Source organism: Marmota marmota, unplaced genomic scaffold, assembly GCF_001458135.2.
Source record: "Marmota marmota marmota unplaced genomic scaffold, marMar, whole genome shotgun sequence".
Taxonomy (NCBI): domain Eukaryota; kingdom Metazoa; phylum Chordata; class Mammalia; order Rodentia; family Sciuridae; genus Marmota; species Marmota marmota.
In genome coordinates, this window is record NW_026000174.1 from 65,739,552 (window position 1) to 65,754,925 (window position 15,374).

Here is a 15,374-nt window from a genome sequence, read left to right on the forward strand (position 1 = left end):
AATGTAAATTGTTAAGAAAATTGTTTTCTTTTAGTGCCTTCTGTAATGTTACATAATTTTTTCTTTAGCCATTATTGCCAGAATTCCTATCTTCATCCCAGTGCCAGTGAAGACAAAGATAAAACCAATCTACAGCTTCTGCATCTGAACTATTTGCAAAACTTGCCTGGAATATGTATCACTTGTATGCATTGTGAACTCACTTGTATGCATTGTGAACTATCTGTTGGTGCAGCGACTTGTGGTAGTGTTGGGGTATTTTTGCTGTTAGTGTCATCAGTGGTACAATTTTTCCAAAAGGAGCCGTCAATTGGCTTGTGTATCTTCCTCCCTTCTGCTTGTCATGGTCGTTCAACTAAAATTTGGGGGCCAACAGAGGTGAGGCAAAGAACCTCACCCCCCCCCCACTGGTACAAAGACCTATACAGTCACAGGTGTGACTGTATGCTGGACCGGTAGTCAATGACGGGTAAGATCCAATTGCAATGGTACCAACCTAAGACAGGAGGCTGACGCCTTGAGGTCAGCTCATCCAATGAATGGTAAGGACCATATGTACTATTGGACAACCTAAGGTAGGCACGGTCCCTAAGCTACACGCTTGTTGTTTAAACAGAGAGGGGGAGATGTTGAGAGCCACAGCCGAAGGGGCCCCAGAAAACTTCCAGCTGCCGGCAAACTTCCAGCTGCCAGCTGATAATTGGCTCACAGCGGCCCCAGCAAACTTCTTGCTGCCAACTGATTAGCTCCTCTGCAGTGATGCTCATTGGGCTGTTTCCCCACCCTTTCAGACCATGGAGCTGATAATTGGGGGACTTTTTTTGGCTCCACCCATGTGACCCAGCCAATCGGCCTCAAGAGCAGGAGGAGTGGGGGAGGTTGAGAGGCTTGTGGGAAGCCAGTGGTGGCAGTTGGGCTCTGAAGGTTTTCCTGAAGAGCTGTGTGGTTTGGCATGTGTGGTTCTAAAAATAAAGTTCGCTTCTTTTGACAAGTGGCTCCTGAATTGTGCCCAGCCAGACTGCGGCAAGGTTCAAATTACTCCATAACAACAGAGAACTCATTACATGTTGGTACTAGGAGTGAAATGCCAGTGTAAAAAAAAGGTTAAATTTTTGAAATGGATGTAGAATTGGGCAGTGGGTAGAAATATTCTGATTTCTTGCTAATAATAAAAACAAGGAGAGCAAAGTACATTGAAGTAAAAGTAAATAAAAGAAACTAGGATTTTTCAGCCTTTCCATTTGGCAATTGAGACTAACATTGAGGAATAGCTTTGGAACATTTTCAGGAAAACATGACTGGAAATAAGTCCTAATTTACAGATAAAGTCCAGCAAGTGAAAGAACAATATTTCTTAGTAATTAATTATAACTTTAGTTGACATTTATAAAGTACAATGTATGTTTTGTATACATGGACAAATTAGGTAATTAGCATATACATCACCTCCTGTGCAATGTTTCTAAAGATCTTAGAGGGAACAGATCTCAAACAAACAATAGAACTTCTGAGATACTTTAGTGTATTTTCTCTCAGCCATTTCAGGCACACAAAGCAGAGAAGGGCTTATGTCAAAGATATTTGTTGAAGTGTTACAATTTTTTGTAAACCCTAATGAAGTCCATAGGAGCTCCACAATGTTTTTGAGAAATATTTGTCACAAAAAACATTTCCAACTTGACTGAAGGGAACAAAAATAGTATCAAGTGAGAAAGGCTCCCAAAAATGCTACCACTGATAAGCTGCTTAAAACACCTTTTAAATGAAAATATATTTATACATTTTATGAGAGGGAAGAAATTCAGAAGTTGTAGCCAAGGGACAAGCAGTTGTGAGAGCCAGATTGCTTCAATTTTCCAAGCCTTGAAACCTACTCACAGCATTTCAAAACTTTGCCTTTCTTCATTTCATAATTGCTATAGACTCTGTGTCTCAATCTCCTTTTTGAATAGGAATGTGTACAGTAGTTATTATACACTTGTATCATCTGTATATGTTGGATATGTCTCAGACATGTGCTTTGTCCCTTTAGTTTCATGGATTTACAAATACAGGTTCTATGATTAGAGAACAACATATAAGTAGTCACATAAGTAGTCTCATCCACACTTGGACCTCATTTAAGTGTTTAGATTCTGGGGGTCAGGATGTAGCTCAGTGTTAGAGTGCACTCCTATCAAGTGTGAAGTCTTTAGTTCAAATGATGGAAATTAAAAATATTCTGGACTTCAAGAATACGCTATAAAAATAAGACTTTTGGGGAAATTGAGAATGTATCAATTTATTTAGTGGGTCAGAAAGATAGAATAATTTTGTAGCCAGAGAATCTATCCCTTTTTATCTGTTTTCCTTTATTAACAATTTCTTCACTAGGGCATTTACTCTCTTTCAGAGTTAATGTGGGAAAGTCTATCATTTGTCCTTCCACCAAGCAGTTTGTGTGATGCCTGAAATGCTTTTTAGCTTTCTTTTTATCAATCATCCCCAAATACTTTTTGGTGATTAAAGCTAAGATTCTCTGTGTTATCTCAAAAATTCTTTTCATATGACTTGTCATAACACTCTTTTTGTAATTGTCTCTTAATTTTTGTCCCAAATTAAAATGTATGTTCCTTAAAGGCAGAGATTCTGATTTATTTGCTCATTAATATATATTAAAATGCTGGCACACAGTAGATGCATAAGTATTTTTAAATGGGTTAATGAGAGTATTTTTGAATAAGCCACATCAGAATCTGGCTCCTATGAGGAGGGAACTTCAAAGAGAAAAAAAAGAAAACAAGATTTGTCCAAAGATTTTTCACAGAGGTAAAATTTTATTACTCTCTAGTGAGAATAATGTTAATGTCAAAAGAAGTAGGAGAGGACTTTTATATATTGTAGGAGGCCATCCTCGCATGTGATTTGAGGTACCTCCATGGCTGGGTGAGAGGCCCTTAGACACAGGTGTGTCAGAGCTTTCCCCACCCTTCTCCAGGTCCAAGGGCTTGTCAGTGCAGAGGCTTGTCTGGCCACTGCCCTGAAAACCCAATCATCGCCCGTGACCTTGGGATGCTGCCCCCCTTAACCTTCATTGGATGGGATTTTCCCTGGAATTTTTCATTCCCCAATAAAAGCCCACTCTCTAGTATGCACTCTCTCTCTCTCTTGCTAGCCTCTTCAGTAAACCTCACTACTGCATTAGGTGGCTGGAGGCTGGAGCTAGGAAGAGCCATCCTGGAGCTGGTTTTAAAGGTAATTAGAGTCTTGTCTCTTTAATTAAAAACTCCCTAGCATTTTCTCATGAATAGAACCTTCTTTAATGAAGCCAGCACTGGACACTTGGCAAAGTGGCACCCAACATGAGGCATGAGTTAAATTGACTAGGTTGAGTTAGAAAGCGTGCTATAGAAATGCAGAATTTGTGACAATTTTTAGGGTCATGAAAGTACCAGGCAGTTTTTGGAGCAAAGAGACGTTAAAAAAAAAAACTTTAATGATGGGAAATTTAACTTCTACCAATAAAGACATGTATTTGACTATTTTAGAGACAATAATTAATCAGAAGGGAAAGCAGGTCAAAAAGACCCAGTTGCTACAATTCTTAAAGATTGTAGGTGAATTTTGTCCTTGTTTTTGTGACCAAGATTCACCAAATTTACATACATGGGAAAAAATTAGGAAGGAAATTACATAAAATTTGCCTTTCTAATGAATTACCTGGAAACATTGACAATATTCAAAAGGTTTGGACTGCATTAGAGATCTGTCTTTTGGATTACATGGGCCATAGTCTGTGGCCCCCTGAAGATCTATTGAAAGGTATTCAGAGAGCCATTAAGTCTATTCAATTGGAAAAATTGCCTGAGGCTTAGGAAACCTCTTTTCCTCTAAGTTGGTTAAAAACTAAAACAAATTATATTCAAACAAAAAAACCTCAGAACAAGACCAAAAGTAAAATCTTTGCCTTGCCTGAGCCAAACTGGAGTAATCTGGAGGAAGACCACAGAGAGGAGTGTCATAGAGAGGAGGCCTCCAGGGGGATAGAAGGGCCTTCTCCTGGAGAGGAGGATCCAGAGGAGATTCACAGGGAGACAGGGAGTTCTCCTCCATGAGACTTACAATCTCAGAGTCAACATGGCGACAGGGAAGGGTCCATGGAGGAATCGCAGTCTGAGGGAGAGGAGTCAGACAATGAAGTCCAAGATTTTCCAGGGAATTTCAGAATTTGCTTAACGGCACTTGCCCTAGCCATTCAAATTCAGCTGCTCTCTGTTAAAAGGATGAATTTTAATAGGTATTCTGAACTGGTGATGACTTTCCTTACTCCATTCCAGAGGGAAATTAGAAAGGCGCAGGAAGCTGGGGAAGACACTAGTGACTTCCAACTCTTCCTGGTTTTTGAACAGGTTAATAACCAAGACCTGTGTGTTTGCATCCATGCAGTAATTCTATTTAAAACTATTGAGAAATTAAAGAATTCTTATGATGTTTACAGTCCTAATCTGCCACTTGTACAGAGCTTGCTTAAGACAATTCGCAGCCAGCCACTCCCTTCCAGTGACTGGGGTGCCAATAAACTCTATTTTAATTTTATCTGGTGGATCTATCAGACTGCAAACCGATCTATTAAAGACCACGTGGTAGGCCAAGATTGCACTGATCAGCCTACATTCTGGCCTTTACTTCCACCTAGTAGGGAGTCAAAAACTTCCAATCTGCCCATTCCTGGCCTGGAAAAACAGGGGAACCAAAAGAAAGGTTGCGCAATTTAACATCATCACAGCCAACCATGGGGAGCCGACATTTCTACCAGAGCAGATCTCAAAGACAGTTTATTTACAACCATCAATGATAATTGAATTAAATCCTGAATTAGGGCCACAACCAATCCCTACTGGTATTTTTGGGCCATTTCCTAGAGAAAGTATGGAGTTAATTTTGGGACCTAACAATTTAAAAGAGGCCATCGAGGTGATACCTGGAGTGGTAGATTCTTGTTTTGAGGGAGAATTAAATGTTACTATAAGGCAAATTATGCCCTTTGGCTTACTCCCAAAAAATACTATTGCTTAATTAATTTTATAACCCTGTAATTCGGATGAACACCCACAAGTAAATTCAGTTTCCAAACCACCAGACAGAGTGTACTGGTCTCAACTAGTGAGGCAGGAGTGCCACCTACTGGAACTTAAAATTAATCATAAAAGGTTCGTAGGTGTAGTGGACACAGAATCAGATATATCAGTCTTGTCCAGTCACTTCTGGCCTAAGAATTGGCCCTTACATATAGCACCAGCTAACTTAGAAGGAATTGGACAAATCTCACAGTCAGCTTAAAGTGCTAATTATCTCCATTGGGAGGATCCTGATAGGAACAGTGGAGTTTTTAAACCTTATGTGTTAGAGTCCTTAACAATAAACCTATGGGGAAGAAACATATTAAGCAAAATAGGATTATTATTAGTAACTCCAAATTCTATGAGATCATTTGAGGAAATTAATCAAGGGCTTCTTCCTGAAGATAATGAGGGAAATTATCAGGGAGAGTATCTGCTTATAAACCAGTCTCCTTGACAGAGATTAGTAAATACACCAAACCAAAATTTTTACTAGGGGCCCTGAGTGTCTCCCTGATCCAAAAAACAGCAGAAAAGATCACCTGGCTCACAGAAGAGCCTATATGGATTTCTCAGTGGCCCATCTCAGGGGAAAAACTTAAGATAATTCACATGTTAAATGAGGAACAACTTTAGGCTGGTCATATAGAATCAATTATTGGAACATCCCCATTTTTGTTAATGCAATTCAGCCTATGGGATCATTGCAGCCTGGACTTCCTTCCCCCAGAGCAATTCATTTAAATTATAGGTTAATGGTAATAGATCTAAAAGATTATTTTTTGCAATAAGGTTACATCATGAGGATAGTGAAAAATTTGCTTTCAGTGTCCCAGAAATTAATTTTAAAAACCTGTTAAAAGATATTGCTGGAAGGTTTTGCCTCAAGGGATGTGTAATAGTCCTACTTTATGTAAAAAAAAAATTATGGGTCAAGTGATAGCTCCTATAAGAAATAACTTTCCCGATGCATATATTATTCATTTTATGGATGATATATTATTGGCTCATGCTAATCCAGAAGTACTTTCAGAAAATTTTACTCAGTTAGAGGCTTCACTTACAGCAATGGGTTTGTGTATTGCTCCTCAAAAGTACAAAAGATGCCTCCCTTTCAATATTTGGGTCAAATAATTCAAGGATATAAAATATGTCCACAAAATCTACACATAAAAGTTAAGAAGTTACATACCCTTAATGATTTTCAAAAACTATTAGGAGATATCAATTGGCTGAGGCCATCCTTAAAACTAACTACTTCTGATTTAAATCCTTTATTCCAGATATTACAAGGAGATCCTTCTCCAACCTCTCCTCATCAGCTGACAATAGAGGCTAGAGCAGCTTTAAAAAAGGTTGAAAGTGTAATTAAAAATGCACAGCTTACCAGAATTAATCCTCAAGAGCTAGTATATTTATTAATATTTCCAACTGCTCATGCCCCTACAGGAGCCATATGGCAAAGATTGGAAGTCATTGAGTGGATTCATTTAGCCCACTCTCCCCAAAAGACATTAATTCCTTTTTATGACTCTATTGCTCAATTAGTAATTAAAGGTAGAACAAGAGTTTTACAATTAATTGGATCTGAACCTGATATTATAATTATTCCATTTTCTATTCAACAAAATAATTGGCTTTTTCAAGCTTCAAGTTTATGGCAAATAGCTTTTGCTGATTTTCCCGGTCAGATAGAAAGTCTTTACACTCATGATAAAATTATTCAATTTGCGTTAATAACACTGCTTACTTTTCTAAAAATTGTACATGCCCAGCCCATAGATGGGGTCCTAACGGTGTTCACTGATGGCTCAAGTTCAGGTAAAGCAGGTTTTTATAGCCATGTTCACACAGAGGTGATACAAACCTCATATAGTTCTGCCCAAAGAGCAGAGTTACAAGCTCTCATTTGTGCCTTAAATTACTTTACAAATGAGCCTATTAATATTTATTCTGATAGCTTATATGCAGTCAGAGTTTCCAAAAATATTGAAACTTCAGTTATTGGATATACCTCATCACAAGAGCTATTTAAATTATTTCACTATCTACAAAAGATGGTGCAAATGTGAAAACACCCATGTTTCATAGAACACATACGGGCTCATACTAATCTTCCAGGACCTTTAACTTCAGGTAATGACAACATTGATAAATTGGTAGCCATTTGTCAACAGATGTCTCCATATGATTGTGCACAAGCTTCAGATTCTTTACATAATCAAAATGCTTCTAGCTTATGTAAAAAATTTAATATTACCAGAGAACAAGCTCATCAAATTGTAAGTCACTGCCCTAAGTGTGTTGTTAACACTCCATCTCAGCCATCAGGGGTAAATCCCCATGGATTAAAACCAAATCAAATATGGCAAATGGATGTAACTCATATTCCTCAATTTGGAAACAATATTATGTACATGTAATAGTTGATACATATTCCAGATTTATTTTTGCCATAGCACATACAAAGGAAAATACTCAACATGTAATTTCTCACTGTCTAGCAGCCTTTGCTGTGTTAGGTTGCCCTTTACAGATTAAAACACATAATGCACCAGCTTATGTGAGCTCTTCTTTTCAACAATTTTACCAAGAGTTTCAAATTGACCACAAAACAGGAATTCCTTATAACCTCCAAGGTCAAGCCATTGTGGAACGAGAGCTGCAATTACAAAAATTAAAAGGGGGGAATAGATTTATGACTCCCCAAAATAGCCTCAACCATGCCTTGTTTTTTTAAATTGTTTAAATTGTGACACAGAATGTCACACTGCAGCTGAGAGACATATGTCTTCTGCCACAACTGGCCCTTTAGGCAGAGTTTTGTGGAAAGACTTATAGACTGATCAATGGAAAGGCCCAGATCCAGTGATTATGTGGGGCAGAGGTCATGCTTGTATTTTTCCAGAAGGTACTTTCCATCCTATCTGGGTGCCTGAATGCGCAATCAGACATGGAAGAGATAGAGCCAGGATTCAAGTGACTGAAAATCGACCTGGAGAAGCCTCCACTCAAAAGGAAGAGACATTGAAGAAGAATAAAGAGGAACCAACATGACCCAGCTGAAAAGCTGATCTCATGGGAAAATGTGAAGGAGCTGACAACACACACTTCGTGAATAATTTGACTCTAGAAGAAATAAGACCCCATTGATGATGGTAGCTACAGTGATTGCCCTGCTGGGCTATCAGGTAAAAGGGAGTTGAGCAGACACTTACTGGACATATTTGCCAGATCCACCCCTGGTACATCCAGCTGTGTGGACTGGAGAATCTATTCCAGTGATTACTAATGGCTCATTCATGATGGGAGGAATTACAGATACTCATATTACTCCCAATAATGTGACTAGATTTAATTATTCTGGCTACAGTGCCCAATTGCCTTTGTGTTGGTCCTCTGATAAACATGCTGGCTATCTGAGAGTATCATTTGAGGAAAAGACAGCACTTGGGAAACCTAGACTGATTAATCATACCATTTATGGAGACTTAAAACATTATACTAGATCAGTGATCAAAATGGGACTTTCCTATAACAAACCAGTCATTTCTGCAAAATCTCCATGAATACCTCATTGTCCTAATAGTTCTACAATTGAGATTGGCACCTTTCCTAGATGGATAGATTGTGTAAATACTTTTAAAGTATCCACATCTTCCCATAAGATCAGTTTTCCAGTACAACCTAAGGTGTCTAAAGATAGTGGTTATATTTTAGACTGGTCTCCGAAAATTGATAAAAGACAATTATAAAAAAGTTCTGCTATGACATCTGCAGGATTTGTTAGCAATATTTTGACTTACAGTGAGGGTGGTATTCAAAAAGATGTTTGGCCCTTAATTGTTGCCTCGAAATTCTTATATTTTACAGACAAGCCTTTACCAAAATTTGTTGGCAAGAGCTGTAAGGAAGGATCTTGCTATGGCTTATGAGCTTGTGTCCAATGTCTTTACATTTTAATAATTGGAAATGTAAAAGTTAAATGGATAGATGACAGATATGTTGTAACATGTAACAAATGTAACCTAACAAATTGTATTACTAGATATAATAGAAGAAAAGGAGTGCTGGTACTTCATCAGCCCTCTTTTGTTTTATTGCCTGCTAATATTTCAGAGCCACGGTATGTTGATGCTGGTTTTCAAGTCTTACAGCAAATTCATACCCAGCTAGTAATACCTAGACATGCCATTGTAATTATAATTGTGGGAGATATGGCCTTGGTTTCTTTCATTGCATCCACCATCACAGCTTTGATAACTTTATCTCAAAATATTCAACATGAAAAATCTCTTAATAATTTATCCCAAAATACTTCCAAGGCTCTGTGCAATCAAGTAAATATTGATGAAAGGATTGAGACTAAGTTAAACACCTTAGAGGTGACTGTTATAACTATAGGTAATGAACTTTCAGCTTTAAAGTTTAAAGAAGGCTTAAATGCCATGCAAGTTATGTGTGTGTTACAACTGCCAAGTACAATGCTTCTCTCTGGGATTGGGAGAAGGTTAAGAACCATTTGTTGGGTATTTGGCAAAATAATAATAATATCTTGGATCTTTTGGAACTCCATCATCATATCCAAGATATTCAAAATAATAGAGCTGATTTTTCGGATCCTTCGTCTTTAGCTAATTAAATATTAAAGGAATTAAATGGATTTAACCCTGGAAATATTCTTAAACACTCAGCCTGGTACATTATTAGATTGTTCTCTTTGCTGTTAATTCTTTTTTGTGTTGTAATTATAGGATGGCGAGTCTTCAGAGCAAGAGTGCAGAGACTCAAGAGAGTAAATCATCGCTTGCTTTTTAAAAGAAAAAAGGGGAAATATGGGGGAGGCCATCCTTGCATGTGATTTGAGTTACCTCCCTGGCTGGGTGAAAGGTGCTTAGACACAGGTGTGTCAGAGCTTTCCCCACCCTTCTCCAGGTCCAAGGGCTTGTCCGTGCAGAGGCGTGTCTGGCCACTGCCCTGAAAACCCAATCATCGTCCCTGACTTTGGGATGCTGACCCCCTTAACCTTTATTGGATGGAATTTCCCCTGGAATTTTTGTTCCCCAATAAAAGTCCACTCCCTGGCATGTTCTTTCTCTCTTGCTAGCCTCTTCAGTAAACCTTGCTACCACATTAGGTGGTTGGAGGCTGGAGCTAGGAAGAGCCATCCTGGAGCTGGTTTTAAAGGTAATTAGAGTCTTGTCTCTTTAATTTAAAACTCCCTAGCATTTTCTCATGAATTGAACCTTCTTTAATGAAGCCAGCACTTGACACTTGGCAGAATATATTTTACTGTCATGTTTATATTGTGTAGAAGAGTATATGACTCATTTGTTGCACAATAAATATTTGTTGAATTGCTAAGTAAATGGATGGAATTAAAATAATAATTTTAATGCTATCTTTTGCATGCTCAATTACTCTTTGTCTTACTGGCTTTATGATTTTGCTTAAAAGGGATCATGATTTACTTAAATAGTGAGCAATGAAGTAGTATACAATTAGTGTATTTCCATCAATGAATTGCAATATCTATGTCCAAATACTTGATATATTTTTTCATTGCCTTCTCTCTACAGGGAATCCATGGAGAACCAGGACAGAGATGTAAGAGCTCATTCAGCATTCTCATTCAGGCCCTTTAGTCACCCCAGAGGCCCAGGAACATAGCCTAACATGATTATGAGGTCATTTCATTTCATCCCAGGTCCCCCTTCCAGATCACCTCTATGGTCAGGGTCTCTTCAGCATTCTTTTTTCCATTTATGTGTGCAACTCTTCTAAGTTCCTTTACACCCTTTTCTAGCTGATTTCTGACAATCAGCCACCGGAAGGACTCCACCAGCTTCCTGATTAAAGAAGATAAGGAAGGTACAGTAAATATTCAACTACTTAATTTTCACACAACCTTGAGATTCATTTGCCTTTCCATTTATTATTACTTTATTATTGTAGCAGTGTAATTTCTAACCAAATCTTCCTTTTCCACTGGACTTGTCTTTCACTAAGATGAGGGACATATCTGGCCATTAATGTGTGAAAATAATTATAGAGATCAGTAAACAAGGATCAAAAGGTATAAATCATCCATTTCCATTCCAATTTTTTATATATAATTTTTATCTATAATTCACACATTATAATGTTTTTGTAGGACCCAAGTCAGTGACCATCATACTTAATGGTGAAAGACTAAAAGATATTTCTCAGAGATCAGAAACAAGGCAAGCATGCCCACTTTCACCACTTATTTTCAACATAGTACTGAGAGTTATAGGTGGATTAATTAGGCAAGAAAAAGAAATAAAAGACATCTATATTAAAAAAAAGGAGAAAGTAAAACTATCTGTTTGCAGATGGTATGGTCTTCCATGTAAAAAATCCTGAAGATTCCAGAAAAAAAAAAGATATGTTAGCTAATGAATAGAAAATGCAGCCAAATAGCACAATACAAACTCAACATAGAAGGTTAGTGGTGTTTATATACACTAATAATGAAGAACATGAAGAGATAATTATAAAATAATTCCATTTATAATGTCAACAATCAGAATAAATTGTTAAAAATTAACCAAGGACTTATAAAATAAAAACTGCAAAAAAATTGCTGAAGGAAAAAAGAGAATGAAAATTTAAAATCAATAGATACACATCTCATGTTCAAACCATGAGCTGTGAGGCTGGCCTTCTATGGAATAAGGCATATGAAACCAAGCACTCAAATAAACTTTTCCTCCTCTACAATTGTTCTGCTTGGTCTTTAAATAACAGTGGGGAAAAAACTGAATAAAATAACATTCATCATTGGTAGGACTGCAAATTGGTAAAAATCACTTTGGAAAGCAGTATGGAGATTTCTCGAAAAACTAGAAATGGAACCACCACATGACTCAGCAGTTCCAGACTTAGGAAATTTATGCCAAAACCCCCAAATCTGTATACTCTAGTGATACACGAATTTCAATGTTTGTAAGAGTGCAATTCACAATAGCCAAGTTATAAAACCATTGTTAGTGTCAATCAACAGATGAACAGATAAAGAAAATATGGTATATACACACATAGACTTTTATTCAGCCATAAAGAAGAATGAAATTATGTTATTTGCTGGTAAATAAATGGAACTGGAAAGCATAATGCTAAGTGAAATAAGCCAGACTCAGAAAGTCAAAGATTGAATATTTTCTTTCATATGTGGAATGTAGAGAGGAAAAAATGGATAAAATAAAAGGAGCTCATGAGACTAGAAGGGAGAACAGTATAGCAGAGAAAGGCAGAAAAGGATGAGGGAGGAAAGGATGCCAAGGAGAGGTGCTGGCATTGAAATTAACCAAACTGTGCTATGTGCATGTATAAACAAATCACAATGAACTCCATGTTTATATATGATCATTGTGCACCAATTAAGAAAATAAATATGTAGAAGAGAGACCATAAGGAAGACAATCAGAGGAAGTGAGAGGGCAGGCAAAAGGGAGGTAAGGGAAAATGAGATATAGGAAATTATAGTATATGCATTTATGAGTATGTCACAATGATCCTCACTATTATGTATTATTATACTGCCCTCATAAAAGTATAATAAATGTTTGATTTTTTAAATATTTAGTTTTTAGTTTTAGGTGGACACAATATCTTTATTTTATTTTTATGTGGTGCTGAGAATTGAACCCAGTGCCTCACACATGCTAGGCGAGCATGCTACCACTTGAGCCACATCCCCAGCTGTGACTTTTTTCTATTACAATTATTTCATGACAATTTTCTGCCTATTATACAAAAATGGTGACATATAGTGCCAACCTCCACTTAAATTGCCATCCTATTTCCTCACCTTGGATGGCACAAAGGGTGTTAATGGGGACCAGTATTGGGACCAAAAACATACCCAGTGACATAGCTCTTCTGTTATCACCTTGGCCTCTCTTGTAAATAATTTGGAGATTGTTCATACCTGGAGGGATAGAGGAGGACAAGCAAGGGTATAGACACAGCCAGGTGCAGTGTGTACCAGCTTCCAATGGCAAAAGCCAGTCCTCCGAGGAACATTTGCCCAATATTGTAGGAAGACATCATCAGGACTATTACCACAGACTTCCTTTGGGATATTGTCCATTCTGACACTGGAAGAAAATATGTACATAATTGTCATTCCAGGCAAAGGGTAATTTCACAGTCAATTCAGGCATGGAGAAAATGAAAGTTTCAAATTATTGACTTACTGAGACAAAAAGAATTTATCATAATAGTCGCGACACTCAACCCAGCCCAGAAGCGTAATATGCAGTAAATGAGGAAGGTGGGGGCAAAGGCTGCAGCGGTGTCAACGATGCCCAGCTGGAGTAAGCACCACAGGTACACCACCTTCCGCCCAAACCTAAGAAAGATCAGAACAGGTAAGCTTATTTCAGAACAAAAACAATATGTGGAAAACAAGAAAAGATAAAATAACTTGAGATTTAGGGTAAAATGTTTAACAAGTAGGACATTGTACTGTGATCTAGCAGAATCACAATACTAGTCAACAACAAAAATCACAGATGTAAGCATCCCTGCTAATCTGAGAGTGATGCCAGAATGTGCAGCAAAGCACATGGTAGAGGACTTGATGCCATGTGGAACCATATCAAGAAAAGTAATAAAGAGATTAGACAAAAAAGATACATCTTATATAGACTTGAAAACTATCATACTCAAAACATTACATATTTCATATCATGTAGAAAGAGAAAAAGTAAACACATGAGACATTTCTCTGTCATGATGGATGGGAATGGAGATTAATGGGAATTCATGAATATGAATGGGAATACACAAGGAAAAGGGTCTTTGCCCAAACCAATAAAGACATTGTAGATGAGAAGAATGACAAGACAGTATCCTCGAGTAAAATGAAGAAAAGTATAGATGGATACTGAACTGTACATAATAAATAAATTTGTATGTATTTGAAATCTGAAGAAGAAACATGTCAGGACTGGAAAACTTGCCTGATCACCTCAGACCTGTTCAGTTACAGTGATGTAAAATGGTGCACATGGTGTGTTATTGCTTTAGGCAGGTTTAAACTACTTTGTATCACTGTGCTGTATTGATTTTTTTCCTATCCTCACTCCTCTAACTAAATAAATATTTGTGTGATAGAAAATTTCAAGATATTCATAGCCTGGAACTCTTCTATGACCCAAATGTACGTGTACAACTAGATACCTGAATCTACATGTATATGTCCATTATGGTTTAGATGTGAACAAATGTGAGCTGTTCCCAAAAAGTTTTTTTTTTTGATGGATACAATAACTTTATTTTTCAACTTGAAGGTTGAATCATATCACTCATATGGACTTCGGAAACAAGCAGGAGTGTCCATACTCATATCAAATAAAATAGATTTCAAGCCAAAGTTAATCAAAATAGATAAAGAGGGACACTACATACTGCTTAAGGGAACCATACACCAACAAGACATAACAATCATAAATATTTATGCCCCAAACAATGGTGCAGCTATGTTCGTCAAACAAACTCTTCTCAAGTTCAAGAGTCTAATAGACCACCATACCATAATCATGGGAGACTTCAACACACCTCTCTCGCCACTGGACAGATCTTCCAAACAAAAGTTGAATAAGGAAACTATAGAACTCAATAACACTATTAATAACCTAGACCTAATTGACATATATAGAGTATACCACCCAACATCAAGCAGTTACACTTTTTTCTCAGCAGCACATGGATCCTTCTCAAAAATAGATCATATATTATGTCACAGGGCAACTCTTAGACAATATAAAGGAGTAGAGATAATACCATGCATCTTATCTGATCATAATGGAATGAAACTGAAAATCAACGATAAAAGAAGGAAGGAAAAAGCATACATCACTTGGAGAATGAACAATAGGTTACTGAATGATCAATGGGTTATAGAAGACATCAAGGAGGAAATTAAAAAATTCTTAGAGATAAATGAAAACACAGACACAACATATCGGAATCTATGGGACACATTGAAAGCAGTTCTAAGAGGAAAATTCATTGCTTGGAGTTCATTCCTTAAAAAAAGAAAAAACCAACAAATAAATGATCTCATACTTCATCTCAAAATCCTTGAAAAAGAAGAGCAAAACAACAGCAAAAGAAGTAGAAGGCAAGAAATAATGAAAATCAGAGCTGAAATTAATGAAATCGAAACAAAAGAAACAATTGAAAAAATTGACAAAACTAAAAGTTGGTTCTTTGAAAAAATAAACAAAATCGACAGACCCTTAG

The 15,374-nt window shown here is 37.1% G+C and overlaps 1 protein-coding gene across 7 annotated transcripts in view; it reads right to left on the reverse strand.

Annotated features, from left to right (window-relative positions):
* LOC107135435 (steroid transmembrane transporter SLC22A24-like) overlaps window positions 1–15,374 on the reverse strand; it is a 180,004-nt gene that overhangs the window by 144,876 nt on the left and 19,754 nt on the right. For 6 of the 7 annotated variants that reach the window (XM_048789035.1, XM_048789036.1, XM_015477315.2 and 3 more), the window contains exons 3-5: window positions 13,322–13,476; window positions 13,054–13,222; window positions 10,825–10,948 (exon numbers count right to left, since the gene is read on the reverse strand). In XM_048789035.1, coding sequence (XP_048644992.1) covers window positions 10,825–10,948; window positions 13,054–13,222; window positions 13,322–13,476 — 448 coding nt within the window. The remainder of the gene's footprint in view (window positions 1–10,824; window positions 10,949–13,053; window positions 13,223–13,321; window positions 13,477–15,374) is intronic. The other variant, XM_048789038.1, reaches the window with a different exon arrangement.